The 26,797-nt window shown below is 44.9% G+C and overlaps 14 protein-coding genes across 14 annotated transcripts; 7 read left to right on the top strand and 7 right to left on the bottom strand.

Annotated features, from left to right (window-relative positions):
* Positions 1 to 187: 187 nt before the first annotated feature.
* Bfra_008907 (putative opioid growth factor receptor conserved region protein) lies at positions 188 to 1,517 on the bottom strand (the record flags this gene model as incomplete). The annotated part of the gene is made up of 2 exons (XM_037339263.1): positions 188 to 1,108; positions 1,170 to 1,517. 2 exons carry the CDS (start codon positions 1,515 to 1,517, stop codon positions 188 to 190), a joined length of 1,269 nt encoding a protein of 422 aa, XP_037190829.1.
* A 1,426-nt stretch (positions 1,518 to 2,943) lies between these two features.
* On the top strand, positions 2,944 to 5,527 carry Bfra_008906 (putative subtilisin-like protein; the record flags this gene model as incomplete). Its single annotated transcript, XM_037339262.1, has 9 exons — positions 2,944 to 3,372; positions 3,525 to 3,894; positions 3,941 to 3,988; positions 4,040 to 4,161; positions 4,213 to 4,618; positions 4,677 to 4,787; positions 4,854 to 4,925; positions 4,999 to 5,355; positions 5,472 to 5,527. The coding sequence occupies 9 exons, from the start codon at positions 2,944 to 2,946 to the stop codon at positions 5,525 to 5,527; spliced, it is 1,971 nt and encodes a 656-aa protein (XP_037190828.1).
* Positions 5,528 to 6,610: 1,083 nt separating this feature from the next.
* On the bottom strand, positions 6,611 to 7,628 carry Bfra_008905sa (putative 40s ribosomal protein s0 protein; the record flags this gene model as incomplete). Its single annotated transcript, XM_037339261.1, has 3 exons — positions 6,611 to 6,814; positions 6,870 to 7,386; positions 7,459 to 7,628. The coding sequence occupies 3 exons, from the start codon at positions 7,626 to 7,628 to the stop codon at positions 6,611 to 6,613; spliced, it is 891 nt and encodes a 296-aa protein (XP_037190827.1).
* A 299-nt stretch (positions 7,629 to 7,927) lies between these two features.
* On the top strand, positions 7,928 to 8,942 carry Bfra_008904 (putative ribosomal protein s15 protein; the record flags this gene model as incomplete). Its single annotated transcript, XM_037339260.1, has 2 exons — positions 7,928 to 7,973; positions 8,029 to 8,942. The coding sequence occupies 2 exons, from the start codon at positions 7,928 to 7,930 to the stop codon at positions 8,940 to 8,942; spliced, it is 960 nt and encodes a 319-aa protein (XP_037190826.1).
* Positions 8,943 to 9,129: 187 nt separating this feature from the next.
* Bfra_008903sa (putative vacuolar atp synthase subunit d protein) lies at positions 9,130 to 10,378 on the bottom strand (the record flags this gene model as incomplete). Its single annotated transcript, XM_037339259.1, has 4 exons — positions 9,130 to 9,213; positions 9,264 to 10,156; positions 10,207 to 10,295; positions 10,347 to 10,378. 4 exons carry the CDS (start codon positions 10,376 to 10,378, stop codon positions 9,130 to 9,132), a joined length of 1,098 nt encoding a protein of 365 aa, XP_037190825.1.
* Positions 10,379 to 10,635: 257 nt separating this feature from the next.
* On the top strand, positions 10,636 to 12,525 carry Bfra_008902 (putative nucleolar protein nop58 protein; the record flags this gene model as incomplete). The annotated part of the gene is made up of 3 exons (XM_037339258.1): positions 10,636 to 10,808; positions 10,885 to 12,177; positions 12,231 to 12,525. Exons 1-3 carry the CDS (start codon positions 10,684 to 10,686, stop codon positions 12,523 to 12,525), a joined length of 1,713 nt encoding a protein of 570 aa, XP_037190824.1. The 5' UTR covers positions 10,636 to 10,683.
* A 539-nt stretch (positions 12,526 to 13,064) lies between these two features.
* Bfra_008901 (putative ubiquitin-like protein) lies at positions 13,065 to 13,772 on the top strand (the record flags this gene model as incomplete). The annotated part of the gene is made up of 1 exon (XM_037339257.1): positions 13,065 to 13,772. One exon carries the CDS (start codon positions 13,065 to 13,067, stop codon positions 13,770 to 13,772), a length of 708 nt encoding a protein of 235 aa, XP_037190823.1.
* Positions 13,773 to 14,267: 495 nt separating this feature from the next.
* Bfra_008900 (putative phosphatidylinositol n-acetylglucosaminyltransferase protein) lies at positions 14,268 to 14,948 on the top strand (the record flags this gene model as incomplete). The annotated part of the gene is made up of 1 exon (XM_037339256.1): positions 14,268 to 14,948. The coding sequence occupies one exon, from the start codon at positions 14,268 to 14,270 to the stop codon at positions 14,946 to 14,948; it is 681 nt and encodes a 226-aa protein (XP_037190822.1).
* Positions 14,949 to 16,058: 1,110 nt separating this feature from the next.
* Bfra_008899 (putative biogenesis of lysosome-related organelles complex 1 subunit kxd1 protein) lies at positions 16,059 to 16,745 on the bottom strand (the record flags this gene model as incomplete). The annotated part of the gene is made up of 3 exons (XM_037339255.1): positions 16,059 to 16,140; positions 16,197 to 16,349; positions 16,408 to 16,745. The coding sequence occupies 3 exons, from the start codon at positions 16,743 to 16,745 to the stop codon at positions 16,059 to 16,061; spliced, it is 573 nt and encodes a 190-aa protein (XP_037190821.1).
* Positions 16,746 to 18,997: 2,252 nt separating this feature from the next.
* On the bottom strand, positions 18,998 to 20,182 carry Bfra_008898 (putative phosphatidate cytidylyltransferase family protein; the record flags this gene model as incomplete). Its single annotated transcript, XM_037339254.1, has 1 exon — positions 18,998 to 20,182. One exon carries the CDS (start codon positions 20,180 to 20,182, stop codon positions 18,998 to 19,000), a length of 1,185 nt encoding a protein of 394 aa, XP_037190820.1.
* A 770-nt stretch (positions 20,183 to 20,952) lies between these two features.
* Bfra_008897 (putative atp-dependent rrna helicase spb4 protein) lies at positions 20,953 to 22,880 on the top strand (the record flags this gene model as incomplete). The annotated part of the gene is made up of 2 exons (XM_037339253.1): positions 20,953 to 21,123; positions 21,171 to 22,880. The coding sequence occupies 2 exons, from the start codon at positions 20,953 to 20,955 to the stop codon at positions 22,878 to 22,880; spliced, it is 1,881 nt and encodes a 626-aa protein (XP_037190819.1).
* Positions 22,881 to 23,252: 372 nt separating this feature from the next.
* Positions 23,253 to 23,990, bottom strand: Bfra_008896 (uncharacterized protein; the record flags this gene model as incomplete). The annotated part of the gene is made up of 1 exon (XM_037339252.1): positions 23,253 to 23,990. One exon carries the CDS (start codon positions 23,988 to 23,990, stop codon positions 23,253 to 23,255), a length of 738 nt encoding a protein of 245 aa, XP_037190818.1.
* Positions 23,991 to 24,687: 697 nt separating this feature from the next.
* Positions 24,688 to 25,281, top strand: Bfra_008895 (uncharacterized protein; the record flags this gene model as incomplete). Its single annotated transcript, XM_037339251.1, has 1 exon — positions 24,688 to 25,281. The coding sequence occupies one exon, from the start codon at positions 24,688 to 24,690 to the stop codon at positions 25,279 to 25,281; it is 594 nt and encodes a 197-aa protein (XP_037190817.1).
* A 47-nt stretch (positions 25,282 to 25,328) lies between these two features.
* Bfra_008894 (putative homocitrate synthase protein) lies at positions 25,329 to 26,615 on the bottom strand (the record flags this gene model as incomplete). The annotated part of the gene is made up of 2 exons (XM_037339250.1): positions 25,329 to 26,355; positions 26,407 to 26,615. 2 exons carry the CDS (start codon positions 26,613 to 26,615, stop codon positions 25,329 to 25,331), a joined length of 1,236 nt encoding a protein of 411 aa, XP_037190816.1.
* Positions 26,616 to 26,797: the final 182 nt, after the last annotated feature.

The following is a 26,797-nucleotide window of genomic DNA, read 5'->3' as shown; positions in this document are numbered from 1 at the left end:
TAATTCGACCCATTAAACTCCGTCCCCTGAAATACGTAGCTCAGAACGCCATAGTGCAAAAGCCGCGACCTGTATACCACGTAACGTCTGTAAGTAACTTATGGATCCTCTAGATCAACGAATTTATAACGTGTAAGATAGAATGGAAGAGGAAAAATAAGACTCGTAAGATATGACGTCAGATCGATCAAGGTTGACGAGGAGACATGAGCTGGTATTGTTGAATTTGGTGAATCGCAGATTGTTCACCGCGTTCCGAGGACTTTCGTTCCATACGTCCACCGGCAGGTTTGTCAAGCTTAGGTCTGGAATCTTCAAGCTTGGGTTTAGCAGGCGCGAGTTCAGAAAGCTCAGGTTTAACAAACTCAGATTCAACAAGCGTAGGTCTGGGATCTTCAAGCTCGGGTTGGTCAACCTTAGGCTCAGCAAGTCCAGCCCCAGAAAGTGCGAGTTCAAAAAGCTCAGGCCTAATGAACTGGGATTGGAAAGGCTTAGGTTCATTTGGTGGTGCTTCCTCTTGTACGACTTCCTGCGGTCCTCGTATAGGTTCACGTGCATCAGCAACCACAGCTTCTTTTTCAGAACGTTGAGGTTCGGAATTTTGACCTTTGCTTTCCTGAGAAATACTAGCTCGCTTTTTCGGGACAGTCTTGACCTCTCCACTAACTTTTCTCTTCCGCTCGGCGGTGACTGCAGCAATATGTGCTTTCGTGGCTTGAAATTCTACTTCTTTCTTTTCCTCAAGGGCCTTCTTTGCGTCGTGCTGTTTTTGCAAATCTCTAGCCATGTTGAATCTTTCGTATTCTTTTAAGAAATCTAGGCCTATTTTCCATTGTTTATCATTGGCACATTCACTCTCGGTTAGATGTGGCGCCCAATGTAAAGGTCTCTCAGCAGCGCGTCGCCAGAATTCCGCAGATTGAGAGCTAACAACTTGAGAATGTCCATTGTAAACAATGTCTGAAAGTGCCTTATAAAATGCGGCAGCTTCTGCTTCTAAGCCCAGAACGCGAAGAGAGCGAAGGATTCTGCTGATTCTCAAATGGTTGTGATCTCTCCTGATAAGCCAATTGGAGCATCTTTCATAGAAATTGGAGGATCTGATTATCTGAGAGAAAATGTTAGGCTTTTGCGATCAGTTGTGGTTGCCGAATTGATGCAAAACTTACAACAGGCAAATCATTTCCATCCAAAGCATCAGCGAACTTGAACCCATAGAAGTCCAACATTTTAACCAAAGAGTGCTTGAGATGGCATTGTAATTCGGTGGAAGAATTGAATGCATGGAACGCATTGAAGACATTCTCATCAACTAAAGGTGCGCCTGAAAACATGGACTCCTCTGGAAGAGGGAACAGCCATTGAATGTAGTCGTGTATATCCTCCAACTTCTCATAATCCCAAGACATAATGTGCGAAAGTAATCGTCCTGCATTGTCCGGTGTCTTGTTTCGATAGAAGGATACGAGACGGCTCTCGACCTCAGGTGGCTCGACAAAATCCCCGAGAATAGACATACTGCTTGATCTATCTCTATCGTTGAGTGATGATGTTGTAGTTCGTGGGGTGTTTTGCGTCGCTTGTGCGTTGTGCGTTGTATTTTATGTAAGTGTTAGGTAGGAATGGATTCTCTCATTACATTTGATGATGTACATTTCTCAAATGATTTTTTCCAAATGATTACGCATCGTTTGAAACATTGCTTAAAATTGAATGCATGAATTTGAATTTGGATGTTACGGGAGAAATCCATGACGAGTAAGGCTGAGGCAATAAGGCTGACGGCAGGAGTGAGCAATATGGGGTTAGTGAGCGGATCGTCCCTCTCCGTAGACCAATCATATATCGTATTAATAATTCGAGCGCCGAGATCATCTGCAAGGCTAATCGATGATCGACCAATCATAAAGTTCTTTTATCAACTAACTTTCTAACTTTCTAACTTTCTAATAAATGAAAAATAGACTCAGATTGTATCATCCAGTGAGATTCATTCTGCTGGAGATCTCAAAGTCAAGCTTCATCGTATTTTGCAAGGCAGCAAGGCCACTCAGACACACGACACATGAGTGGAGGGGTAAAATCTTCCGTCTGCCTCTGTTTGAATTCCCATGTTACATTCATTCTGCATTCTGCATGTAAGCCATAGCCGTTGGAGCATTTCCGGCTTTTCATTTCTATCTCCACGGTGATATCCATGACCAATGAATATCGAATCAACGCTCTTCCCACTACCGCCACCACCCTCATATGCCATCACACACAGCAACACCCCAGACATTCCTTATCTCGGCACATGTTGAATTCGTCTTATCAACACACACACATATTGAATTCCCTTCTTTTCTCCTAAACCTTTAAATGTCGTGACACGCACACTCTTCCAATGATATCTAGGGTTTTGGATGATTCGAGTGAGCACGAGATGCTCAAACGTCCTGTTATCCCCAAAAGTCTCAGATAGCAGAGTGAAGATCAATTGGAACGTTGCAACTTACTGATGGTGTTATTGACATGCCTCATCACAACACTTCCTATACCTTCACGAGTACCTGCCAACTATTCTTTATCAGGCAGGTAATGCACATCGTGTTAACTCCTTCCTTTACTGTCTTCCCTCATGCAGGTGGATTGAGATAGAGATATTGCATCTGATCAATGCTGCAAGTTACTTATCATACTAGTCGAATATGAGCAAGAATGGTGTCAATAACCCTGTTGACCACCCCTGAATACACATGTAGCCTTGCATGCAGCCTTGCAATACGTTACTTGCCAAGTTCTTAGCAGTCTAGGAAGAGAGCTCTGTACCGATATTCGCAGTTATTTACCAGACATGGCAGGTGATAAGGAAGCTCCCATAGCTATTTTCATTGTTCCATAAGAACTTGAGCTCTCCCCAAGTGGTTGAAAACTCAAGTGAATTCTCTTTTTGCTCACATCATGCATTTCTCACTTATCGTTGCATACGGTCTCTTGACTGGAGTGATTGCCGCTCCAGCTCCTCAGAAAAGACATGTTGTTCATGAGCGAAGAGATCAAGTACCTCGCAATTGGCGTAGGGAGAATCCATTGCACCCGGATTCAAGTCTCCCAATGCGATTTGCCATCACCCAAAACAACTTGCACAATGCCGAAGCATACTTGATGGATGTTTCCGACCCATCTTCTCAAAACTTTGGCAACCATTGGAGTGCGAAGAAGGTGGCTGAAACCTTTGCCCCAAGTGCCGAATCTCTCAGAGCAGTAACCCAATGGCTTGCAGAGTATGGAATAAAAAGCGACCGCGTAAAGCAATCGCAAAGTCTCAATTGGATTCATGCCAACGTTACTGTTGCAGAAGCAGAGTCTCTTCTGAACACTAAGTACTACGTAAGTCCGACTACGTCTCTCAGTTGCTTCTACCAGTGTTCAACTTTACATGTTTATATTCATCACAATTACCTTCGTCCACCTATAGCTCTGGTTTTCATCTCTTCCCAAAATACTATTCGGTAGACAATCACTGATTCCCTAACTTGTAGTCTTATACACATGCGGAAAGTGGCCAAACCGCCGCTGCTTGTGACGACTACAGCGTTCCTGAAAACGTTCGCAAACACATTGATTTTATCACACCAACACTTCACTTCGATGCAAAGATTGTACCTCAAAAGGAGAAACGAGAATTGAGTACTCATCAGAAAGATCAGCTTGCCAGAAGAGCAATTGGTGATGGCCACAGAGTGGGATCACCAAGTGATCCATCATTGCCCAAGCAAGGCAAAATTGTCTCAACTACATCACACGCTAAACTACAAGCTTCGGCGTTGACAACGTGCAATACACACATCACACCCGAGTGTCTTCAGGCTTTATATGAGCTTCCAACAGATGCTCCTTTTGCGGAAGGAAGTAAGTATGCCCTTTCGCTGATAGCATCAAATTTAACCATTCGTAGATTCATATGGTATTGTCGAATATACGCCACAGGCATATCTCCCTGGTGGTAAGTGTTGCTTTCCATTTAGTATTGCATATATATTGACATCATGTATAGATTTGGATCTATTCTTTGGTAACTTCTCTCCTGCACTTGTCGGATCTAGACCCGTCTTCGATTCCATAGATGGAGGTGTTCTTCAGACAATTGTTGAGTCCTTCAGCTACAACGGAGAATCAGTAAGTTGGTTCTGACATCCACTCATCAATTGCCCACCTAATTCAGCCCAGGACTTGGATCTCGAATACGGAATGACTCTCGCATACCCTCAAGAGGTAACATTATATCAAACTGGAGACATTGCACAGGGAGCTTCATTCAACAACTTCCTTGATGCTATCGATGGCGATTATTGTACAACAGATGGCGGTGACGATCCAGATTACGATGGAGTATACCCTGATCCATACGGTAACACCAGCTACTATTACCAAGGACCTGCGAACTGTGGTGGATTCGCTGCTACCAACGTTATTTCCACATCCTATGGTTATGATGAGACTGATCTTTCCCCCGCCTATGAGAAACGTCAATGCAATGAATATCTTAAGCTAGGTCTTCAAGGTGTCACCGTATTGTATTCTTCTGGTGATTACGGTGTTGCGGGTAACGGAGGCGCATGTGGCACTGGAAACTGTATGTCATCTCATCTCATATATTGTTGGAAAGTCTCATTCTAACACAATTGCAACAGCATTCAACCCTTCATTCCCTGGCACATGTCCATATATTACAGCTGTCGGAGCTACCCAAGTCAAGCCAAATGCTACTGTTACTCAACCAGAAGAGGCCGCTGAGTCCGTCAGTGAGTACCATCATTTCTTAATTGGCCTGATAATCATCATGACGTTTACTAATCACAATTCTCTAGTCTACTCCGGTGGAGGATTCTCCAACGTCTTCTCAGCCCCCGACTACCAAACTGATGCCTTAGCAACCTACTGTAAGTACCCCAGTCTTTGAATACCACAGCTGTCTCAACCCTATTCACACATATTACCTTTGTACCCCCAAAGCCCGCACTAACCACCTTCAAGTTGCCGAGCATCTCCCACCTTACACCTCCGCCCAATACAACAACTCCCAAGTGACCCGCGGCTTCCCAGACATCTCCGCCAACGGCGTAAACTATGTTGTTGCTGTCGACGGCGTGTTCTCTCTCGTCTACGGCACCTCTGCTTCTGCTCCCGTTGTTGGCGCCATCTTCACCCTAATCAACGCTGAGCGTATCAACGCTGGCAAGGCGCCTATTGGCTTCGTCAACCCGGTCTTGTATGCCAATCCAGGTGTATTGAATGATGTCACTAGTGGAGGCAACCAAGGATGCGACACTGCTGGGTTCACAGCAGTGGAGGGATGGGATCCCGTTACTGGTGAGTGTTCTTGTCTTGCTTTTCTCTATATTTCTTGGGTGCTTTGCGCATTTTTGATTTGCGAAGAGTATAAGATCTTATGCTTTTAGAATAGTATACTAACGTCCATAAAACAGGCCTCGGAACACCCAACTACCCCAAACTTCTTGAGCTCTACCTCTCTCTTCCTTAGAGGGCGCTCATTCGCGTACACAGGTGTATATATCATGGACAAACCAGACGACATGGACTCGCAGAAAATTAATTGGAAAATGAGACTTTAGATTTTGGAATTGTTGAGATAAATATTGTGTATAGTTTGAAGAAAGATAGGATATCAGCAATGTGGGCTAAAGATGCCTGTTTTATTTGGAAACCTTTGAGGACTATGTATATATCTAATTGAATAATACATATACTATATACGCGATATATATAATGTCGAAGGAGAATCATCAGCATATCATACCGTATCATTCGCATCAAAACACTCTGACGGTGCGCATTAAAAGCATAGCCAATTTAGTTCTCATTCAAATCATCTTACCTCTGACCGGGTGTTTGATACAATAGATAGCATGACACCCTTATGTTCCCACGCTTCCTTTTTGAGAGCTTCCCAAAGTACCTATCTGAAGAACAATTCCTCATCAGAGGTCCTCACAATTGCAAAATGAACCTCGCTAGACACCTCGAGAACTTTTGAAGCTCACCAGGAGCTAGCTTTCGTATGACTGATTATGAAAGGAATTCCCAGGATAAGTACATTTATGAAGGGGACTACAGGTAGGTAATAGATGATGGATAATCAACCGGAGTGTGATGGGGGTTTAGAGGCGTACTGCTTGGTCGCGGTCGAGGTAAAACTACAAGATTGAGCGAAAGGAAATGGCATGGATTACAAAATAAACTGCGAGAGGATTATGCACAAATACACTGGATCATGGTCTGAGATCGATGTATTTTTGCAATGCGTTTGATTAGATTTTATGACATGCTCCATTTGTTACGACGAAGCTTCATATCACAGCGAAAATATCAATCCTCTGCAAAGATAATCTGAGATTGTCATGCCACAACCAGAGACTCATTCCATTGAGAGCGGAATAACGATCAAGTCCACTCCTTTTGAACGCACAGGGCTTTCCCTCTCAAACCATGACACATGAACGGTAATCGAGTATCTTTCCCTCATAAGTGCTTTCAAATTTTACCCCCAAGGAATACAGTTCATTGCGGAAACATCTTAATTATTTTTTGTTGGGTAGTGTGACATTTACCATTGCTCGGTACCGGAAGCAGCCCACTCTTGTCCAGCGGCAGCTGGTGCAGCAGCCCAGTCAGATGGCTCAGCAGCATCCCATGAAGCTCCACCAGCGGCAGCAGTGTTGCTAGCAGCAGTGAATGCACCAGCAGTAGCACCAGAGACCTCCCAGTCACCAGCACCTGCGAATCCTTGGTCAACAGCGGCGGCACCGACCTATGAGATTGAGTTAGTAATAGATCTTTCGAGATCGATCGTGAATGTGACATACCTCATCAGCACCTGGAGCCTTGGCCTCCTCAATGGCCTCCTTGTTCTCCTCAGCTTCTGGGTCACGGTAGAAGTACAAATCAACCATGGTGTCCCACTCAGCCTCACGGGAAGCGATGGAACCACGGAGACGGAGGACCTCACGGGCCAACATCCACCAAACCAAACCAATGGAGTGACGGCCCTTGTTGTTGGTTGGGATAGCTACATCGACGAACTCGGTTGGGGAATCGGTATCGCAAAGGGCGATAACTGGGATGTTAACGTAGGAAGCCTCCTTGATAGCTTGAGCATCGGTACGTGGGTCGGTAACAATGATGAGGCGGGGTTCCTTGAAGGATCTGGTGATGTAATTGGTGAAGTTACCAGGGGTGAAACGACCAGCGATGGCAACGGCACCGGTGTGGGCGGCGAACTTCAAGACGGCACGTTGACCGTAAGGACGAGCAGAGATAACACAGATATCAGCTGGGTTGTCGATGGCTGCGATGATACGGGCAGCAAGGACGATCTTCTCCCTGTAAAAATATGTTTGTTAGATCCAAGTTTTCTTGACTGGCGCATTCTAATTTTGCTCTGTTCAAACATACCAGGTCTTGCCAATGTTGATAACATTGATTCCATCTGGGCGAGTCTTCCAGAGGTATGGCTCCATGTGAACTTGCAAGTTCTTGGCTCCCAAATGGCATTGAGCTGCCAAAAGCTGCTCAATATCCTGGGAGGTAGGATTGAAAATCGCGGGGAGTTGAGAAGGTGCCATCTTTGCGATTTGATGTGGTTGTCGAATTTGGTCAAACCTTTGGAAGATGGTTGTCGAAAGTTGTCGATTTGCTGAGGACGAAGAATAATTTTGCGATAGTGCGAGATAAAAGTATGCGAAACCCTAATCAAGATTGTTAATTGACCCTTGTAATTGTTGCCATAGATACGAGGCTTCAAAACATGATCTCCACTAGTCGTATTGGGGTTAGCTTAGAAATTTATCCAGATGGGACTTTGAGGGGAGCAAAGTACTGGGCTGATGGAATGAATGAGTTGATTCGATTAAATACATTCACAATGCCTCCTCGAATATCCATTATTTCGCGATTGAGTGCAACTCCTTGTAAGATCAAAACATCGACCAATCCATGAATCAATTTATCTAATTGTAACAATAGTATGTTTTCGCCCGATCTCAAGTTCGTCAACATGCTCTTTCTCAACCACATCCGCAGCCAATGCGGCTACATTTGCCCAGCGAAGAGCGCATAAAGATCCTTATGCATTAGCACAATCTAGACAGAGAAAGCAGTCGAATTTGGAAAGGCAGGCCGTGTTAAAGAAGGAGCGGGAATCATCATTGGGGGATCCGGTACGGGGTGTGTCGACACCATTCCTAGAATCTCTTGATAACGTTGGAGGATCCACGCTCAAACTCGATGCAACTACAACTAAAGGTTCTGGAGAGGGCGCGAAAACAAAAAATGTCGACAATGTTCTTTTGAATCACTTCTTGACCCCAACTGAACTTCAAGGTGCCATTCAACATTCATACTACCTTACAGAGCCCCTCTTGGCCGAGAACCGGGATCTAGCAGATATTCATGCTGAGGAGCAGGCAAAGAAACAGCACGAGGAGGCTCATGCGAATGCGGCCGCAGCATTGGCACGTATTGTAAGCTTAGAAAACGCAAGTTCGAAGGATAAGACCAGAGCGAATATTGTAAGGTGCATAAATACATTCGGACGCCACCAGACGGATGGAGTGTTGAGGCCCAGGGCACCCACGCGCGATGCTATAGAAGGCGCCGATCTGCCAGAGAAGACACCGAGAGCTGGTCCTGACACCGGCAGTTCTGAGGTTCAGATTGCGATTTTGACTACAAAAATCAGGGTCTTGGCGAATCAACTGGAATCGAAGCGGGGAAGTAAGGATAAAGTTAACAAGAGAAATTTACGTTTGTTGGTCCACAGGAGGCAGAAGCTGCTAAATTATTTAAGGAAAAAGGAGCGGGGAAGTGATAGATGGGAAAATTTGATCGCAACCTTGGGCTTGACAGAGGGTACATGGAAAGGGGAGATCAGTCTGTAAATAATATCAAAATGTATTCACCACGCCTAAAGGATACATCCTGAAAGGTATAAAAATTTGTCTTGCAATTTTGAAATCAGTATCCGTAATCTCCCTACGCCAGCTCGCCAACTAGACCAGTACAAAGACCCAACAGCCAACTGTCAGGTTTGAAGAAAAGACTATTAGTAACATATTTATCGCCATACTAAAATACACTGATGTAGTTGCCGATTCGTTCTTTTTGGTTTTGCGCTATACACTCAGCGATCCAGGTGATGTTGCGGATTTCCTGTGAATGTCAGTGTCCTTCCGTTAGCAGTGTACGAAGAATACACATACCTGTTCTCTCAATTTGACCCATGCATAGACAATAGCAAAAGTGAATTGTCTTGTGAATGCACCCTTGGAAATTTCCATCTCCTTTTGGTAAAACAGATCTTCTAAACTTTTTTCATTACCACCAGCTCCCCCACTCATGTTTCCCGCCCCTGTGGTGCTTTGTCCCATTCCAGTGGCATCGAAATAGCCCTTGTAATCACTAACCCCCTCAACAGCAAGTCTAACACCTTCTATATCCTCTGCTCTTGAAAGTAGAATCGTTCCTGATGGAGAAAGGCGCCCAAAGCTTGGGTATAGCTTTTGGCGATCTTTCTTTGATAGCTCTGTGCCGAAAGAGTTGAGGGTAATGTTGATAGCTCTTCTATCGGCTTCGAATTCAAGCATTTCAGACATAACTTCAGCTGTCGGAGTGTTGGCCATTTCTGGGTCGGTATTGACAAAGTTGTAGAAGTCCTCTAGGTAGTTTTTATACAACGTATTGCGGACAATCTCAATGTTGAGCTCATCCAAATCTTGGTGGCTTAGACTCCCCTTAAAGTAGGGCGCTAATGGAGTTTCAATCAAGACACTGTTGTATAACTCTTCTATGTTTGTAGCCACACACAAGACGGGCATTGTTTCGAACCAACCAAGAGGATGGCATCGTTCAAGTAGTTCTCGGGTATCCCTTTCATGAAGAGTACCAGTAATCAGAAGGGCTACATTGTCGATCATGTATCCATACGTCAGGTAGTCCATGAACTTTGCAAGTGAACCAACCGCGTTTGCTCGAAGGTATCGAAATTCGGAGATGAGTTTGTCGGTCGTTTTGGCAGCGAGGGTAGATGTTGAAGGATTAGGTGGAAGTGATGCTAGGAAATCGCCATACGCTGGCCCAAGTTGAAGCTTAAGATCTAGCCCCTCGTTACTTAATGTATTTGGTGTACATGAGAAAATTAATTACCATCGATAGTCTCGCATTGAATCAAATTATTATAGTTCTGGCCAGTCAAGAGTCCGTTGCGATAACCTCTGACGATACCCTCGATATAGCTACGAAAGTATTAGTTATTGATGGTGTTAGTCGTGATTTTGAAATCTTACCCATTCTGAACATTGAAAAATAGACCTTCCATTTTGTTTCGTTGTCTGCGAACACGATCTATTGTCGTTGCTTGAAGTTTGTCTGGACCAGTTGAGTTGCCTTCGCAAGAGCTACTTGCATGGATTGCGAGTGGGTTCAATGAGGTTGGTTGTTTGTCACCTGACCCGACCACTAAGCCACTGTGGGCATCCCTGTTTGGCTCGAGATTCTCATTAGCGTCTGCCACTATTTTTTGCTTGAACAAAAAATTATTCCTTGCGAAAAACCTCAAGCTTCAGAATTTTGGACGCCCATTGAACAACATCACCACGAAGAGACTTGGATTATTTCTTCACAATGGCGCCTTTATTTATTCTTACGGAGACGGCGGCTGGATTGGTCTTATTCAAGGCTGACAAAAAGCTTTTGAAGAAGGACGATGTTGCTTCAGAAATTGAGACCGCAGAGGGTATCAATGGATTGTGAGTGCAATTGATCCAACATCGCACATTTTCAATTGAGATACAGACTTCTAACATGTCCAATTACACATATCAGATTGAAGCTCAAGCAGTTCCAAAAGTTCGACAGTGCCGCGACAGCTTTGGAGGAGGTTGCTTCGTTGGTCGAGGGAAAGGTTTCACCTATGCTTGCATCACTGCTCGATACCTTGAAAGATGAGAAGAAGGCATCTTTGGCAGTCGCCGATCCTAAATTGGGTCAAGCTATCAACAAACTTCCAGGTTTGACTCTGACACCAATTTCCGACTCGAAAACAAATGACATTTTCCGTGGAATCCGCGATCACCTCCCCTCTTTGATCCCAGGTCTCCTTCCCGAACATATCTCTACCATGTCACTCGGTCTGTCGCATTCTTTGTCGCGCCACAAGCTGAAGTTCTCTCCCGATAAGGTTGATACTATGATTGTACAAGCTATTTCGTTATTGGACGACCTGGACAAGGAGCTAAACACGTACGCTATGAGAGTCAAGGAATGGTACGGATGGCATTTCCCAGAAATGGGCAAGATTGTTAACGACAACTTGGCCTATGCTAGAGTCATCTTGAAGGTCGGTATGCGCGTCAACACTTCCAGTACCGACCTTGCAGATATTCTCCCAGAAGAGATCGAAACTGCCATTAAAGCTGCTGCTGAAGTTAGTATGGGTACTGAAATCACTCAAGAAGATTTGGATAACATCAAGCTTTTGGCTGAGCAAGTTGTTGGCTTCACTGAATACCGCCAACAATTGTCAAGCTACTTGTCTGCTCGTATGCAAGCAATTGCCCCCAACTTGACTGAGTTGGTTGGTGATTTGGTTGGTGCTCGATTGATCGCCCACGCTGGATCTCTCATGAATCTTGCAAAGAGCCCTGCCAGTACCATCCAAATTCTTGGTGCTGAGAAGGCTCTATTCAGAGCTCTCAAAACGAAACATGACACACCAAAGTACGGTCTTATCTATCATGCTTCATTGGTTGGTCAAGCTACCGGCAAGAACAAGGGAAAGATCGCCCGTATGTTGGCAGCCAAGGCAGCCATTGGTCTCCGCGTTGATGCTTTATCAGACTGGAGTGCACAAGGTGAAGGCAAGGGTGACGATGTTGACGATGAGGAGAGATCTGCACTGGGTGTCACTTCACGTGCCAAGATTGAGCGTCACCTTCGAGGACTTGAAGGAAAGCCCCTCCTTCCTCGAGGTGTTGCTGTTGGACCAAATGGCAAGACCACCTCAGCTCCTGGTAAATGGGAAGTCAAGGAAGCCCGCAAGTACAACGCAGATGCAGATGGGCTTGCTGGAGATGAACCAGCTGCCGCAGTTCCTATTAGAGAGAAGAAGAACAAGCAGTAAGTTAAAATGCTTCTTGCTCACACATTACGTTCAAAGCTAACTATTTTAGACTCATCGAAGAAGTCGCTGAGGAATCTGGTTCTGATTCTTCCGACGACAGTGATGCTTCTGAGAAGAAACCCAAGGGAGACAAGGAAGCTAAGAAGGCCGAGAAGGCTGCAAAGAAAGCTGAAAAGGCCGCCAAGAAAGCCGCAAAGGAAGCTAAAAAGGCTGCAAAGGCTGAGAAGGAAGCGAAAAAGAGCGCCGTAAATGGTACACCAGAAGTCAACGGCAGCAAGAAGAGAAAGTCAGAAGACGATGGTGAAAAGTCTGAGAAAAAGAAGAAGAAGAAGAGCAAGGATTGATTGATTGGACCTAACTCTTCTTTCAGTTCTGTATCATAATGCTTCGGATATCATGAGTCTGGGCGTATAGGGTTGCTTGTTTATAAATTGGCGTAGGGACGGCAGTGTCAGGGTATTGTCTTTAGGCTTAGATGCTTTTGCATAACACATATTTTGCATTGACAAAATAGTCAGCACTTTCAATAAAAGCTTTGTTCAAAATAATCACTGCAATCAATTTTCCATCTGGTACAAGAAAACAGTCTTATTTTCACCATTTGTCTACAGGTATCTACGCAAGAGACAAATACCACCATACTACTACTCTGTATAGAAATAAGATAAGCTTTAAAGTGTAATGGTTATGATATTGTTGTAATCAAAATCTAAATCTCAAAGTGTCAAACAGAATCCAAACAAGATGTGATGCTATATGCTTTTTTCCTGATATCACATTACAGATTGGTGGTAATGAAATATGGACCGAGAATTAGCCGAACGGATACCAGAATATCGCAAGCCAGCCGCAAGAGCTTCCTCTTCATAATCTCATAAACACCATGGCAGGTCTCAAACTTAAAAAGCGAGCTCGCTCCCGATCTCCTGAACGCGATACCGATAAAACTTACCGAAAACGATCGCGATCGCCTAGAAGAGAAAGAAAGAGATCACCTATTCGAGAACGAGAGCGCGAAAGTGAGCGCGAACCAGAACGAAGAAGACCTTCGCCTCCAAAAGCTGCTGCAGATGATGATTTAGATATAGCTGGAAAGTTTGGTTCTTCTTCTACTACTAAAGCGCAAAAGAAAGATGAAGAGAAATCAAAAGATGCTGAGCAACCAGAGGAGGAAGATACACTCGACATAGCCAGCAAATTCGGCGCATCTGCATTTTCGAAATTCAAAGCTTCTTCTGCCTCATCTTCCTCCAAAACTAAAAATCAAACTACAGATTCTATGTCTGCTCCTGTTAGAACACCTGCAGCTTCGATATCTACACCTGTCACTGCTTCAGCGGCGCCATCGAATGAACCCATGATCATTGTTCATGTTAATGATCGGTTGGGAACGAAAGCTGCCATTCCGTGCCTGGCGAGCGATCCAATCAGACTTTTTAAAGCGCAAGTAGCGGCCAGGATTGGCAGACAACCGCATGAAATTATGTTGAAGAGACAGGGAGAGCGGCCGTTCAAGGATAAATTGACGCTGGAGGATTATGGGGTGGGTAATGGGGTGCAAATTGACTTGGAAATTGATACTGGGGAGTGAGCGGCAGATTTTAGGGGGAATGGGATTAATTGCGGTCAATTTGATTCATTTCGAGTGTGGAGAGCTGATCTATATTTCTGACTCTGTTGATGGGGAATCATCGTTGGTATCAAAGTACCTACTAGGTAGGTAAACTTTTGATCTGGCGAATTCGGAGAAGCTCACGGGAACCGGAATGGCTTGCAGATCTGCCACGTATGCATTCGTAAAAAATAGACAATGAGAAAGGGAAATTGGCATTGATACATGATACTCTTTGCTACTAATGAAAATTTAAATCATACCAATCCATTAATTCTACATCTCCAATTTCGCAAGATCCAATCTTTGACTTTCAGCCTTGTCTGGATCCGAAAAATAAATATCCTTATCGATAAGCCTCGTCTTCCTAACCCAATTTCCCATCACAACACACAACATGCATTGAGCAACTCTCAATCTTCTACTCTCCAAGCCCTCTCAGCTATTCTCGAAAGATCGGTTGATGCATTAATCATGCTCACCTGTCCCCCAACACTCTATATCCGCCGCCCATCCCCAACAACAATCGAATACACCGTCAGCACCCGTCCACCTCTGGCCCTCCCCCTCCGCATTCTCCTAATCCTCACGCACATTATCCGAGTGGTTCTTGCCCTCGGGATTCTTCTCCTTCTATATACCTACTATCTGACACTTCTCCCACCCCCGAGTATCCTCTCCTCCCTCACCATCCCCCCGTCCATCCTCCTCCGCCTCCAAGCTCTCACCACTCTCCTCTCACCTCTACTCCTCGTCCCTATTTCCCTCGCTCTCCTCCTCTTCCTCACCCTCCGCCCTCACACTTCCGAGTCCCTACTCATCCTCCGCCATCTCGGTCTCCAAATCTCAAGCTCACCGAAAACATACCTGAGTACTACGAAAACGAGATTCATCCCGAGTCAAAAGATTCAAGATATCTACATCAACGAGGTATTTTCGAATTTTGAGGTGCGCTATGTGTTAGTGGTTGTTGTAGAGGGAGAGGGGGAGTTGGTGGTTGTTTTCGAGAGGTTGTTGCCTGGGAGAGCGGTGCTGGAGAGGGTTTGGAGGGGAGGGAGACGAGGGTTATTTGGGGGAGAGGAGAGGGGTGGTGGTAATGGGGATGCGAATGGGGGAGTTAATGGAGGTGTTGGAGGAAAAGAGAGTCTGTCATAAAAAAGTCTTGCTATTGGCGCTGACCTTGGGAATGTGGTTTGAAAGAGTATTCCAACGCGGATGGTGACGATATGCTTGGGGTAATCTGTATGAGATGAGCGGGTGTGTGGGCTGTTTACATGGCACCTACAGACTGCCTGCGTTTTGCGCTTGAAAAGCTGGTATATGGCATAGGGAAAGAACGGCCTTGTTAGCCTTGCATTACGGAGGAAGTACTAGGGATAGGAGGATGGGAGGGCTCGACAACCAGTTCCCAGTCAAGAACTGGAGAGGTTAGCAGGAGACCTGATTATGTCATTAGCGCAATAAGGACATCTGAATTAGGGTCGATTCTCGTCCCCTAGTCCGTAGAAGGGCATGCAGATGGGCAAGTGGGGTGTCAGGCGGGAGGAAGACGCATGATATGTCTCAGAGGCAAAAGGGACCCATATCTACCCCTCTCAGCCCATCGTCTATACCTATTCAGGTCACAATTTACACACATCAACCACTCACATACAAGCATCTGCACATATTTGAAGAGTCCTTGTATTTACCAACTCCATATTCATCTCCAGTCCAGTTCTAACTCCAGTAGCCACCCAAAATCACTTGATAAACCCATGGCATTTCATTTTGCCTTACAAAATCCCACCCACCCCTCACGCCTGTACTCAAACCAACCTCACACGCCATGAAAAATACAGTCCAATCATTCTACAAACAAACTCTCCACCCGAATCCCACAGTCTCAGTCTCACACCATCTCATTCCAACCACACCACATACAGCTCCACAGCTGCAGAACCTGGTTCCCAGGGGCCCGCAGAACCATGCATAAACGGGAACTACTGCAGCCCTGGCGTCTCTTACCAGCTGCAAGCACTAAAGAGCATGTTCAACCGGCGCTGCTCCATCCCCGCACTGGGAACAAGCGCTCCACCCAATCATAATCGTCGTTACTTCGTTAGAAAATGCTCTGGAGTTCCGCTTTGTGTGAAAATAAAAGCAGCGCAGATATTAATTCATGGGTTGCGGCTAACATGAACGGTATCAAGGAAAAGAAAAAGGGGACTTTTTTCGTAAGCGATGGATAGAAGTAGGAAATAAGCAATTTAAAGAAATCTGCTTTTAGTACTCCGGAGATGGGTAACGCTCGCGAGCTTGTGCGTATTCTTTGGGGTGTCGTTTTGAGACTTTGGTTTTCATGGCTCTGGAATGTTGTTAGATTTGAGATTTAGTGGAATAACAAGAGAAAAATTGACTCACCCCATTCGATGTTGAGTCCACTCTAAATTCGCCTTCACCTCCTTGGCATCTTGATACCCTTCTTGCAATCTCGCTCTAGTTTTTGCAAGACGTTGTTGTGCCAATGCTTGCAAATCCATGATTTCTCTATGTTTTGCGTTCAACAAACCAGATCTGATGGAAATGTCAGTGGGTGAAAATCGAAGGAAATTGTTCAGGACTCAATTCTCACGTTTGTGCTTGAACTGCTAGAGTGCGATCTAAAGGAAGAGGATCAAATGCGCCAGAAAATCGATCTTGCATATATTCTTGCAAATCGACACCATTGGCGGAAGCGGTGCTATCATATTCACCACTTGCACTCCCAGCATAACTACTGGAGGTAGCAGAGTAAGTCGAATGTCCATATGCAGGCGTCATGCCTGAACCTGTAGTGACAGATTCTGGAGCTTCTGGTGGCGAGACACCATAAGTTGTATTTTGTGGAGTGTAATAGGAAACTTGTTGAGATTTTGTAGGAACGGGAATGGGGAGGGAAGTGGTTTGGTAGTAGCTTGCTTGGTAGGCCATGATGTAATAGCGTATAATTAGAGTGAAGTTAAAATTTTGTAAACGACAACAAACTTCAGACGAATGATTTTTGTTCGATATGGATTGCTATGCAATGCGAGCAATAGGAAAGATGCAATTGTAATATCTTGACGGTGATATGATACAATGGTCAAGCACGGACAAAAACGTAAGAGTCAATGAGTATGAGACGTCTTGTTTGTTAGACAAGGTAAAGTTGTTTGTATGAAGCGGTGTAGAGTTGAGATTGGATTTGAAAATGGATTAAAAGGAAGAAGAAAGAGATTCTTTCGAGAAGGGTCTCAAGCTTCCTTTTATACGCGGCCAGTTGGCCCAAATCACCTAGAGAGGACTAGCATTGAGGAGGGGAATAGGAAAATTGTCTTGACCCCGAACTTCCTCACCTACTTATCAATGACCCCGCGTCAAGAAGGAAGAGATAGGCTGATCTTTTGCTCTCTTGCCCCTTTCCTTACTAGTCCATTATCATCAGCCTCCTCCAATCCACCCTTTCCATCCTCTCACGTTTAACCCAAGCCCCTCCAGACATGCAGTAGTATCTCTCGATGGGGTGACCCTTGAAGATTCTGGCTTACGCAGTTGATGTGGATTGGTTCAAGAGTAGAAAATGTTATTGATCAGAGATAGGCCATGTTGCCATTGCATATGCCGAGGGGATTGGATTGGTGGGAAAGGGTGGGAAAGAGGAAGGAATGGAAGGGTTGGTGGTAGTAGTGGTGGTGATGGTGGACAAATTCATTCTCTATAATTTTCAAGGAAACGAACTATGCCGTAAAAGGATTTAGTAAGGCATGAAAACCGACGAACAAACGAGCAAGCGCGCTCACGCTAGAATAAAAGGATTAATCAAGTGAATTGAGGTTCCCGACATAAAAGCAGCATTGGATGAATATACCATGTAGGATTTGCCTAGGGTTTTCCACATGAGCATTGTTAGTAAGTAAGGTATCAAGGTATTGGTAAGGCAAAGTAAGATAATCATGGCGGAAAGATTTCTGAACGTTCAATGGTCAATGGATTTTCATTTGGGCTTCATTGCAGGAATATTAGGCTTTAGGGCCGGAGAGAAGATCCTAACATGATACAATTGTTAAGTGACATCTTTGAGTAGTCAGTATTGCTCAGTATCTAGGTAGGTACAGGTGGTACAACTCATTTGATAGTCTCATAGCTACCTGAGTATGTTGTTTCCAATTAGGAAATCTTGAAATTTTCTAGCAAGAGAATTGTACAATTGGATAATTGGACAATTAGCTTTTCGAAAATCTCCTCCTTACAGAGAGTATGACTTACTTTCGTTTGTTCCCATCTGTATGCGTTGTCAATTCGAAGATTCTACCGTTTAATGCCCTCCCAGCACGCCCCCCTTGTCGGATTGGGACGGGAATGAGCAAGCAGGCGAATAGAAATGACACCGATATTGAAGATTCCTGAAGGGATTAGACATCTAAGGAAACCAATCATTGTGATATCTTTCACCTACTTTTCGGTTCTTGAGAAACCACCGATACATGCAGGACAAATGATCACAGGATTGCTTTTGGTCCCAGAGATCTCGATTCCTTTCCTGGCATTGTGAACAACACTCTTGCACGTCATGACGGCAAAAAGTATCAAAGACATTGATTTCTGTTACTAAGAAACCACTTCCATTAGTACAACCTGGCAAGCTGTATGTTTGCAACTAATCCGAGGACCACTGGATTGATAGTGGTATATTATTCATGAGGCCATCAAAGTGGTTTTATGTGTTACCAAATAGATTACATTTTGTTGTTCCGAAGCTGGGTCCTAGCCTGCAGATATATCATGTTCCATGTGCATTTTAGTGTTGAGCTACAATCAAACGGTGCGGCAGCAATGTACGAACGTGAGAACGGTTGAACTGGCAGGGCTGTATTCATTTATCCTGTCAGCGAATGATATCGACCAATTCTTTGAGGTGGTATACGTAGATTGCCCTCACATGCTTCAATTTCGGAATTTTCATCAAATTAGCCACCCATCTTTCGCTGCATGCTTATGCTTGGTGTTTAGAATTTTCGGATTGTCCTACTAATACATCTATTTTGTACTCCCTCCTTACATGACATAAACTCGGTGTGAAGTGAACCCATATATGCACATTAGAAGATGCCTGCGTTATCGCCCCATCTCATCTCTAGAACGCTCGCTATGTTGAGCTACCCGGAACGCCTCCTATACCTATGATTATATTGTCCTTTATCCTCCTACCCAAATATCTTTAAAAATCCCCACATCCCAATCCCACTGAGTACCGGGATGGTCAAGTTGTCATCCCACCCAAATATGTCTACCACCTCACTAGCTGCCGCCGTGAAACCCGTCCAAACACTCATTATACCTAAAGCCAAACCCCCAGAAATGACGCTTTGAGCCTCATTCAAACCAACAAGATCCCGGATTCCCGCAGGAAGGATCAGGTCTCCCGAGAACATAAAGGGCCAGTCCAGATCATCGGGAAAGGGGCCGGTTCTTGGTGCCAACCAACCCCAAAATACGGCTGCGGTGACCACGCCAACGGCGAATGCGGCGAGAGATCCAGCAAGGGATTTACCGCGTCTCAACCGAGGAGTATATCTTCCGTAGGCCCGTCCAAAAGTACTCGCCGCTGTATCACACCAGCTCAAAAGAAGTATTCCCATTACACCAACATCTTTCGGAAAGAATCCAAGAACGATCCACGCGCCAAGTAAATACCAGATGACACCATTCCATCCATCGTACTCGGTTTCCCGCATAAACGCTCCAAGTAACCGCACATATAAACCGTTGAAAGCCGGGTAATTATGTCGGACATAATCCACAGTTGCTATGGGTATCAGGGCACCCATTAGGTAAGGTGTAATAGCATTTGTTTGGACACCAGATATGTAAAGCCAAATCGTGAAGAATCCTATGGAAACATGCAACACCTTTCTTGGTATTTCGTGGCGATGTACAAACGACCTCCATTGTCTGTGGATAGGTATAAGTCCCAAAGGACTAGGGCTTCTGCTGAAGTCTCTCCAGCTCCAGCCAGATCTTGCGCTGGTGGGGGATAGATGCCCATTTGACGCTTTTCCATTTGTACCATTTGTTTCTTCAGGACGGACATTATCTGTAGGCTTGGAAGACTTTTTCGTATTCTTGGCTGTGGAAGTTGCTACTTTTCGAGGTTTTAGAGGACTTCGGCTCCTTGTCCTAGACCTGTCCAACTCAATAGCTGAGTCCTCGGGGTCTGTTTCACCCTCATCTATCCCTTCATCTATTGGGAGCGTCTGCGCTGACAGCTTCTTCCTCGCAGATCTGGTCATAGGTCCAAAATACTCTCCATTTTGAGATAGTTCTGACGGGGTTGGAGAAGGAGATATGACACGCGGAGTAGCCGGAATATCTGAATATGATCTCGACATTGCAAATTCTGGCAAACAAGGCACTGGAATGACACCAGCGAGTGTCCGTCGACTAAAGGCAAATGTTCGCAATAACGAGATGGTAGAGATTAGATGTTTGTCCTTCCGTGAAGAGCGTTTTATGTCGTTGTGGGAATAGTATCAAATGAATTTATTGTGTGAGAAGGCACGAGAAGTGCAGACTGAGCTGCATTGTTGAAGAAAGATATGATGACTTTTTGCGCCCCGTGAAGACGTGGCACATGAGTTATATGGCGGTTTCTTTTTTAAAGTGTCAACGGAGATTGAATCAAATGAGACACGGACTGATAAGACGACCCGGACGCGGCACAGAAGAACTGTGTAGAAGATTAATACTCTGTATTCCTGAAAAGCATGACTAAGCACGCGACCACGAACACTTTTACATGTGAAATTGATGCTGCATAACGGGAGAAGAAAACGAATCTACTTATGTAGAATGGAATGTTCTTACCTTCTTCAATAATCCTCTCGTTGTCTCTATTTTCCCGTCAATGTCAAAGTGTGTTTACTTTACCAATGGATAAATTGTAAAGTATTATTTCTTGCATTCATCCTTCTGACGTAGAACAGAAAGTGTTTGAACCTTGAATGGAGGGAGAGGTGCATTCCCGACAAGGGTCCCGCTCGTTAACTAGGTAGTCGGACCCGGAAAAAAATGTTGATCCCGATAAGATAAGAAAATTCCATCGACGGAAAACTAAAAACGTAGAAAAAACCAACAAGCTTCAAACCATTACAACATAACCATGGCAATTGAGAGTGAGAAAAGGAAAGATCCAAGAGCTTGGGATGCGCTCACGCCTTCATTGGCGGAATGGGTGTTAGATGCCATCTCGTCAATGGGGTTTGAAAAAATGACACCAGTACAAGCATCTACCATTCCCTTGTTTATGGGGAACAAAGATGTCGTTGTTGAGGTAGGTCTAGTATATCATCATGCAGACCTCGTACTAATAACTTCAAGGCTGTCACAGGTAGTGGGAAAACTTTGTCCTTTTTAATACCCGTTGTGGAAAAGCTATTGCGATTGGAGGAACCTCTTAAGAAACACCATGTGGGAGCTATAATTGTCTCCCCAACTCGAGAGCTCGCGACCCAAATTCATTCGGTCCTCACATCCCTACTCAAATTTCACGAGCCATCTGCGGAAGCACTGCAACCATTGGAGGAAGGCGAGAAACGGAAGCCTTCGTCTACCTTAAGAGTAATCCCACAACTTTTACTTGGGGGTACAACTACTCCGGCGCAAGACCTCAGCAGATTTCTTAGGAATAGTCCCAATCTTCTCATCTCAACACCTGGTAGATTACTAGAACTACTTTCATCTCCGCATGTTCATTGCCCACAATCTTCCTTTGAGGTTTTGGTGATGGACGAGGCAGATAGGTTATTGGATCTGGGTTTCAAGGATGATTTACAGAAGATTCTCGGTCGTCTGCCGAAGCAGAGGAGGACAGGTCTTTTCAGTGCCAGTGTCAGTGAAGCAGTAGGGGAAATAGTCAGGGTCGGTCTGAGGAATCCAGTGAAAATCGCTGTGAAGGTTAAAGGGGCTGGAGGGGGTGATAAAATGACCCCTGCGAGTCTTCAAATGTCTTACTTACTGACTCCACCAACCCACAAGTTTCCTGCGTTGCTATCTTTACTATCACAGCTTGAACCAACTCCTCAGAAATCTATCATCTATCTTTCGACTTGCGCCGCCGTCGATTACTTCCAACCTTTACTTGAGGCAGTATTGCCTAAACAATTTGGTCTAGTCTCCTTACATGGCAAGCACCCACCCAACGTAAGGCAAAGAAATTTCTCCAAATATGTTGCAGCAGTCACCCCGACGATACTTCTCACTACAGATGTTGCCGCAAGAGGTCTTGACATACCTCAGGTCGACTTGGTAGTACAAATCGATCCACCGTCAGACCCGAAAGTGTTTCTTCACAGATGCGGAAGAGCGGGCCGAGCTGGGCGGAAAGGATTGAGTGTCATTTTTCTACAACCAGGACGCGAGGAAGATTATATCCCATTTCTTGAGATTCGTAAAACTCCAATTACACCCCTCAAACGGCCTGAAATCAGCACGACTGATGAGGCTGCTAAAATTCTCATTTCAAAGATGCGCAAAGAAGTTCTCGCAGATCGTGCTCTCTATGATAAAGGACAACGTGCGTTTGTCAGTTGGGTTCAGGCGTATTCAAAACATCAAGCAAGTAGTATATTCAGAGTCGCAGATCTTGACTGGACTGACCTGGGCAATGCTTGGGCACTTGTAAGGTTACCAAAAATGCCTGAACTAAAGAAGTGGGAAGGTGACAAAACCTTGGGCATCAAATTAGATATGTCTGAGTATGCATATAAAGATAAGATCAGAGAGAAAGCAAGAAGAGTGGCGATGGAGGAAGCGAAGAATGCCGGGCCATATGTACCAACTGAAGAGCAAATCGCAAAGAGGAAGCAAAGGGAAGCTTGGAGTCAGAAACACGAGAAACAAGATCTCAAAGAGTTGAAGCGAGAAAAGAAGAAGAGAAAGAGAGAGATCGAAAGACTGGAAAAGATGACAGACGAAGAAAAGAAAGAAGAGCAAGCAAAGGAGAAAGAATTACAGGATTTGATTGAGCAGGTGAAAAAGAGAAAGATCGAGGATGATGCTGATGTTGAGTTTGAGGGTTTCGCTGATTAGCTGTAAACTCATTGTATTCTAGATCTCTACTAAGATATACCCTTCCGATGTCTAGGAATTAATCGAATATTGCTATCAAATTTCAGGAGATGTTCTTGAATGTTACCCCGTTGTACAAAATGCAATCTTATTTGTTGTACGTGAAGCAAGGCAGCCGAAGTCCAATACTATTTCACATATCTATTTATGTTTGCTTCTCTCCCCACTTCTCCCCTTGGGCATCAGATGCCTATTCTCATGCTACAACGAGATTTGCGCCGCAATTTGTACTGCCTTTCAGTCTCCCAGGCATTGTCTCCCCAAAATCAGAAGTGATCTTGCAAGAACGGTCTGTATATGTCCTCTATAAGTATCTCCATGTCCCTTCTACATTCATACCCAAGTACCCTTAGCCTCCAGTCCCATCCTTTCCTCCAATTTTGCCCATGGATTCTCGTTGAAACTTCGATCGTAGTATCCCTCATACCATGTCTTGTTAAATGCACCCCGTCCACTCGGCCTTGAACTTGCCATGCTTCCTGCATCACTCCCTCCACCCTTTCCTCCCCTCCTATTCCCACTGTTTCCTGTAAATCCAATATCACTATGCACTGGTCTTTCCGGAAGCCCATGTGGGTGTCCCGAAACTGGTTGCGACGCATTCTTCTCGGCAGATTCAGGTGCAGCAGCTAGAATTGCATCAATCTGCTCCTGTGCTTTGCGCTTTTCCTCCACTGCCACCGGATCATCTGATATACCATCCTGACCTAAGGCAATTTCCCCTCCCTCGATCCCATCAAATATCGGAGGCGGCGCACTAGTATCCAAATATCTTGGTCCCTCATCCTCTGCATCTTCATCATCCCCCAAATCAATCTCTTCATCATTCCTCTTCTCCTCGACTTTCTCTCCCATAACTCTCATCTTTCCCAACGGAATTTGATTCCCACCACTTCCCTGTCCCTTCTTCCCTCCCCGATCAATCTTTTCTAACTCTGCGCCTTCGACAAATGCATCTGTCGCAGCATTGAATTTACGTTTCTTAGAACGAGAGTCTTGATTTCCGAAACCAGAGAAGCCCATCATGGCTGCCATAGCGGCAGAATCATCTTCGAGTTCGATATCATCCATGATTTATAACGCAGTCGTTATTGTTGTTGCTGGAAATGAAGTTGCGGATGTTGAGTTGGTAGGTCAGCCTCGTAACCTTTAACTTCTCGAAAGTTTTGTTGCACGTCTGAGGGGAAAGTCAAACCCGGGGCTTTTTGGGAAATGTATAAATTTTATTGCGGATTTGAAAAGGTGAAGATTGCGCGATCTCGAAAAAAATACCCCGGGGGTTTTGACAGAATTTTTGAGGTGCGACGGCGAGGGGCGTTTTGATGGGTTTTTGTTTACTTTGGTGAGGCTAGGCACATAGCCTTGCAGAGGGTGGTTGCGATTGGATCCACAGGAGCTTCGCCAAGCTCTGATTCACTTGATAAGCTCCCAGGGTTCTCGATTACTTTCTTACATTCACTTTGGTTTGATGAAGAAATTCACTGCATCTCAATATGGATTATAGACTATCTGCTGTTTCTGTGTACAGTAAATATACTGAGATCTAGAGATTAGGCACAGTATACCGGTAGGGAGTGTACGATGAGCGAGATTGTGCCAAAATTACAATACTTCTGTGGCGCTTTGTTTCAATTGATCGTCACGGCTTAGCTACATCGCGCCTTACAAAACGAGAACCTCATTTCGTACGAAGAGTCCGAAATTGAGAGTACATGTCACTTTCACACATTGCAGAAATTTCTCCTTTATAGTCTAATTTGTCGCAGACATGACTGACACATCCAAAATAATCATCCGCTCTCCCCTCAAATACAACCACCCCTCACCCACCTTCACCACTCCACCTCTTGAATGGCTTCAACACACCTGGTCTGTCACGCATTCCACACTTCCCATGTGGAAGAAGGCGAAAAACGTTCGCATAACCTATAAAATCATACCACCTACCTCTCCTCATGCAGCGCCTCTTCTTGACGACGAAGTGACCTCTACACCCACCTCTAAAACATGGATGCCGCAGCCGAAAAGTATACAAGGCATCGATACACCAGATGGAGATGGGGCTTGGAATTGGAGAGGAAAGGGTTGGTTGAAGATTGCGAGTAGTCATTGGGAGGTTTTGGGTTGGGGGGAGAGAGAGATCACGGAGGGGCCACAGAAGGGCGAGAAAGAGAGGTGGGTTGTTACTTGGTTTGCGCCGAGTTTATTTACACCGCAGGGGCTGGATATTTACAGTAGTCGGAAGGAAGGTCTCTCAGAGGGAACGTACAAGGAGGTTAAGAAGGCACTGGAGGAGATGGAAGCTGGTGATTTGGGAGAACTTGTCAAGGGGGACATGTTTGAGGTTAAGATTGAGTATTAAGGGTATCTCAAATTAAAGCTATAAATTGTAATGTTAAAGTAATAGATCTACTCATCTCTATGATGATGATGATGACGATGATGATGATGACGATGTCTGTGTCGATGTCGATCACTTTCATCCCTTTCTGACCTCCGGCGATGTCGATGCCTACGTTCTCGTTCCTTCTCGTGCTCCGGATCAGTTCTATGATGGGAGCTTCGTGACCTCTTTTCAGGTCCGTCCAAACTAAACCCTTCCAGGTCGTCGTCGTCTATATCATCAGTATGTCTTCGTTTTCTTTTGTTTCTTCGCTCCTCTGCCTCCAGTTCCTTGACTTCTCTCTCTTTCTCTTTCATCCACTGTTCTCTTTCCTTCTTTACCTGTCGTACTTGAGCAGCACCCTGTCTCATGGCAGCCAATGGATCGTTTGAAATAATCCTCGCTGCATCTCTTTCTTTTCGTCTTGGATCTTCATTACCCCATGCGTCCTTGCCCGGGTTATCTTCATCAATAGATTTCACCTCTGCCGTTGCTTTCGAATACCATGGATTATCGAGAGCTTGTTTGAAACCTGCCGCATTCGAAAATCGCATTGTATATTGATCTTCGTATTCTTTCTTCTTCTTCTCCTTTTCGTGCTCCACCTCTGCATTCTTCTCTACTCGGAGTTTCTGTGGACGTTCTTGGGGAAATAAATCAATATGTCCCGCGTGATCAACTAATGGCGCATCTGTAGGTTTTCGTAAAACAATTTGACGTTCATTCTTTGTAGACTGTGAATCTTGAGCTGCAACGCGCATCTCGAAGTCAGTTTCGTTTTCCCCATTTCGTTTCCTAGGTCTCCGCTTGCGTTCTTCGCCGGAGCCATGCGAGCGTCTCTCATGCGGGTCATTTTGCTCTTCTGGTTTGTCTTCTATTGACAGAGGTGTAGGTATTTCTCCTCGTAGTATTTGCATGCGACGTTCCGCATCTAACTCTTGCATCTGTTGCTCCTCCGCCTCCTCCTTGGCCTTTGCAATAGCTTCATCACGCCGGACTTTCTCGATATTATCTTTGTTGTAGACATTCCACGACTTTTTGCCCAACAAATGACTAGTAAAAGTCAGTTATCTGATCTTAAATAATTAAAATAGCGAAACTTACAGAGGCATGATTGGTAAACGAAGTTGTTGATCCCCGCTTTGGACAAAGAAATCTAGATCAAGGCTGAGAGGTTGCGATAAGGATTCTGGGGTTGGAGAAGACAAGGCCAATCCAATCATTAGCTGTGCTCGGTCGCCGCTTGCTGATGTCAAACCTGCAAGAGACAGCAGTCGCAACATGAATGGCACTGTCCACTTTGGAAACTTCATATTTTCATAGTTTACTCAGAATTTCAAGGAGATAGAGGATCTTAGTGATACTTTATTCACTTACAAAATTATATCTGTTCTCTTTGAACTTTGAGTCATTGTTGAAAGGACAGTTTGATTTTCGATATCATAAGGCTGGTGCCTCGCGAAATCCCCTGAAGATCAACCACTCCGCAGCAGGC

Source organism: Botrytis fragariae (genome assembly GCF_013461495.1).
Source record: "Botrytis fragariae strain BVB16 chromosome Unknown tig00000101, whole genome shotgun sequence".
NCBI classification, from domain to species: domain Eukaryota; kingdom Fungi; phylum Ascomycota; class Leotiomycetes; order Helotiales; family Sclerotiniaceae; genus Botrytis; species Botrytis fragariae.
Note: the sequence above shows the minus strand (reverse complement) of the source record. Positions and strands in the feature narration are given on the sequence as shown.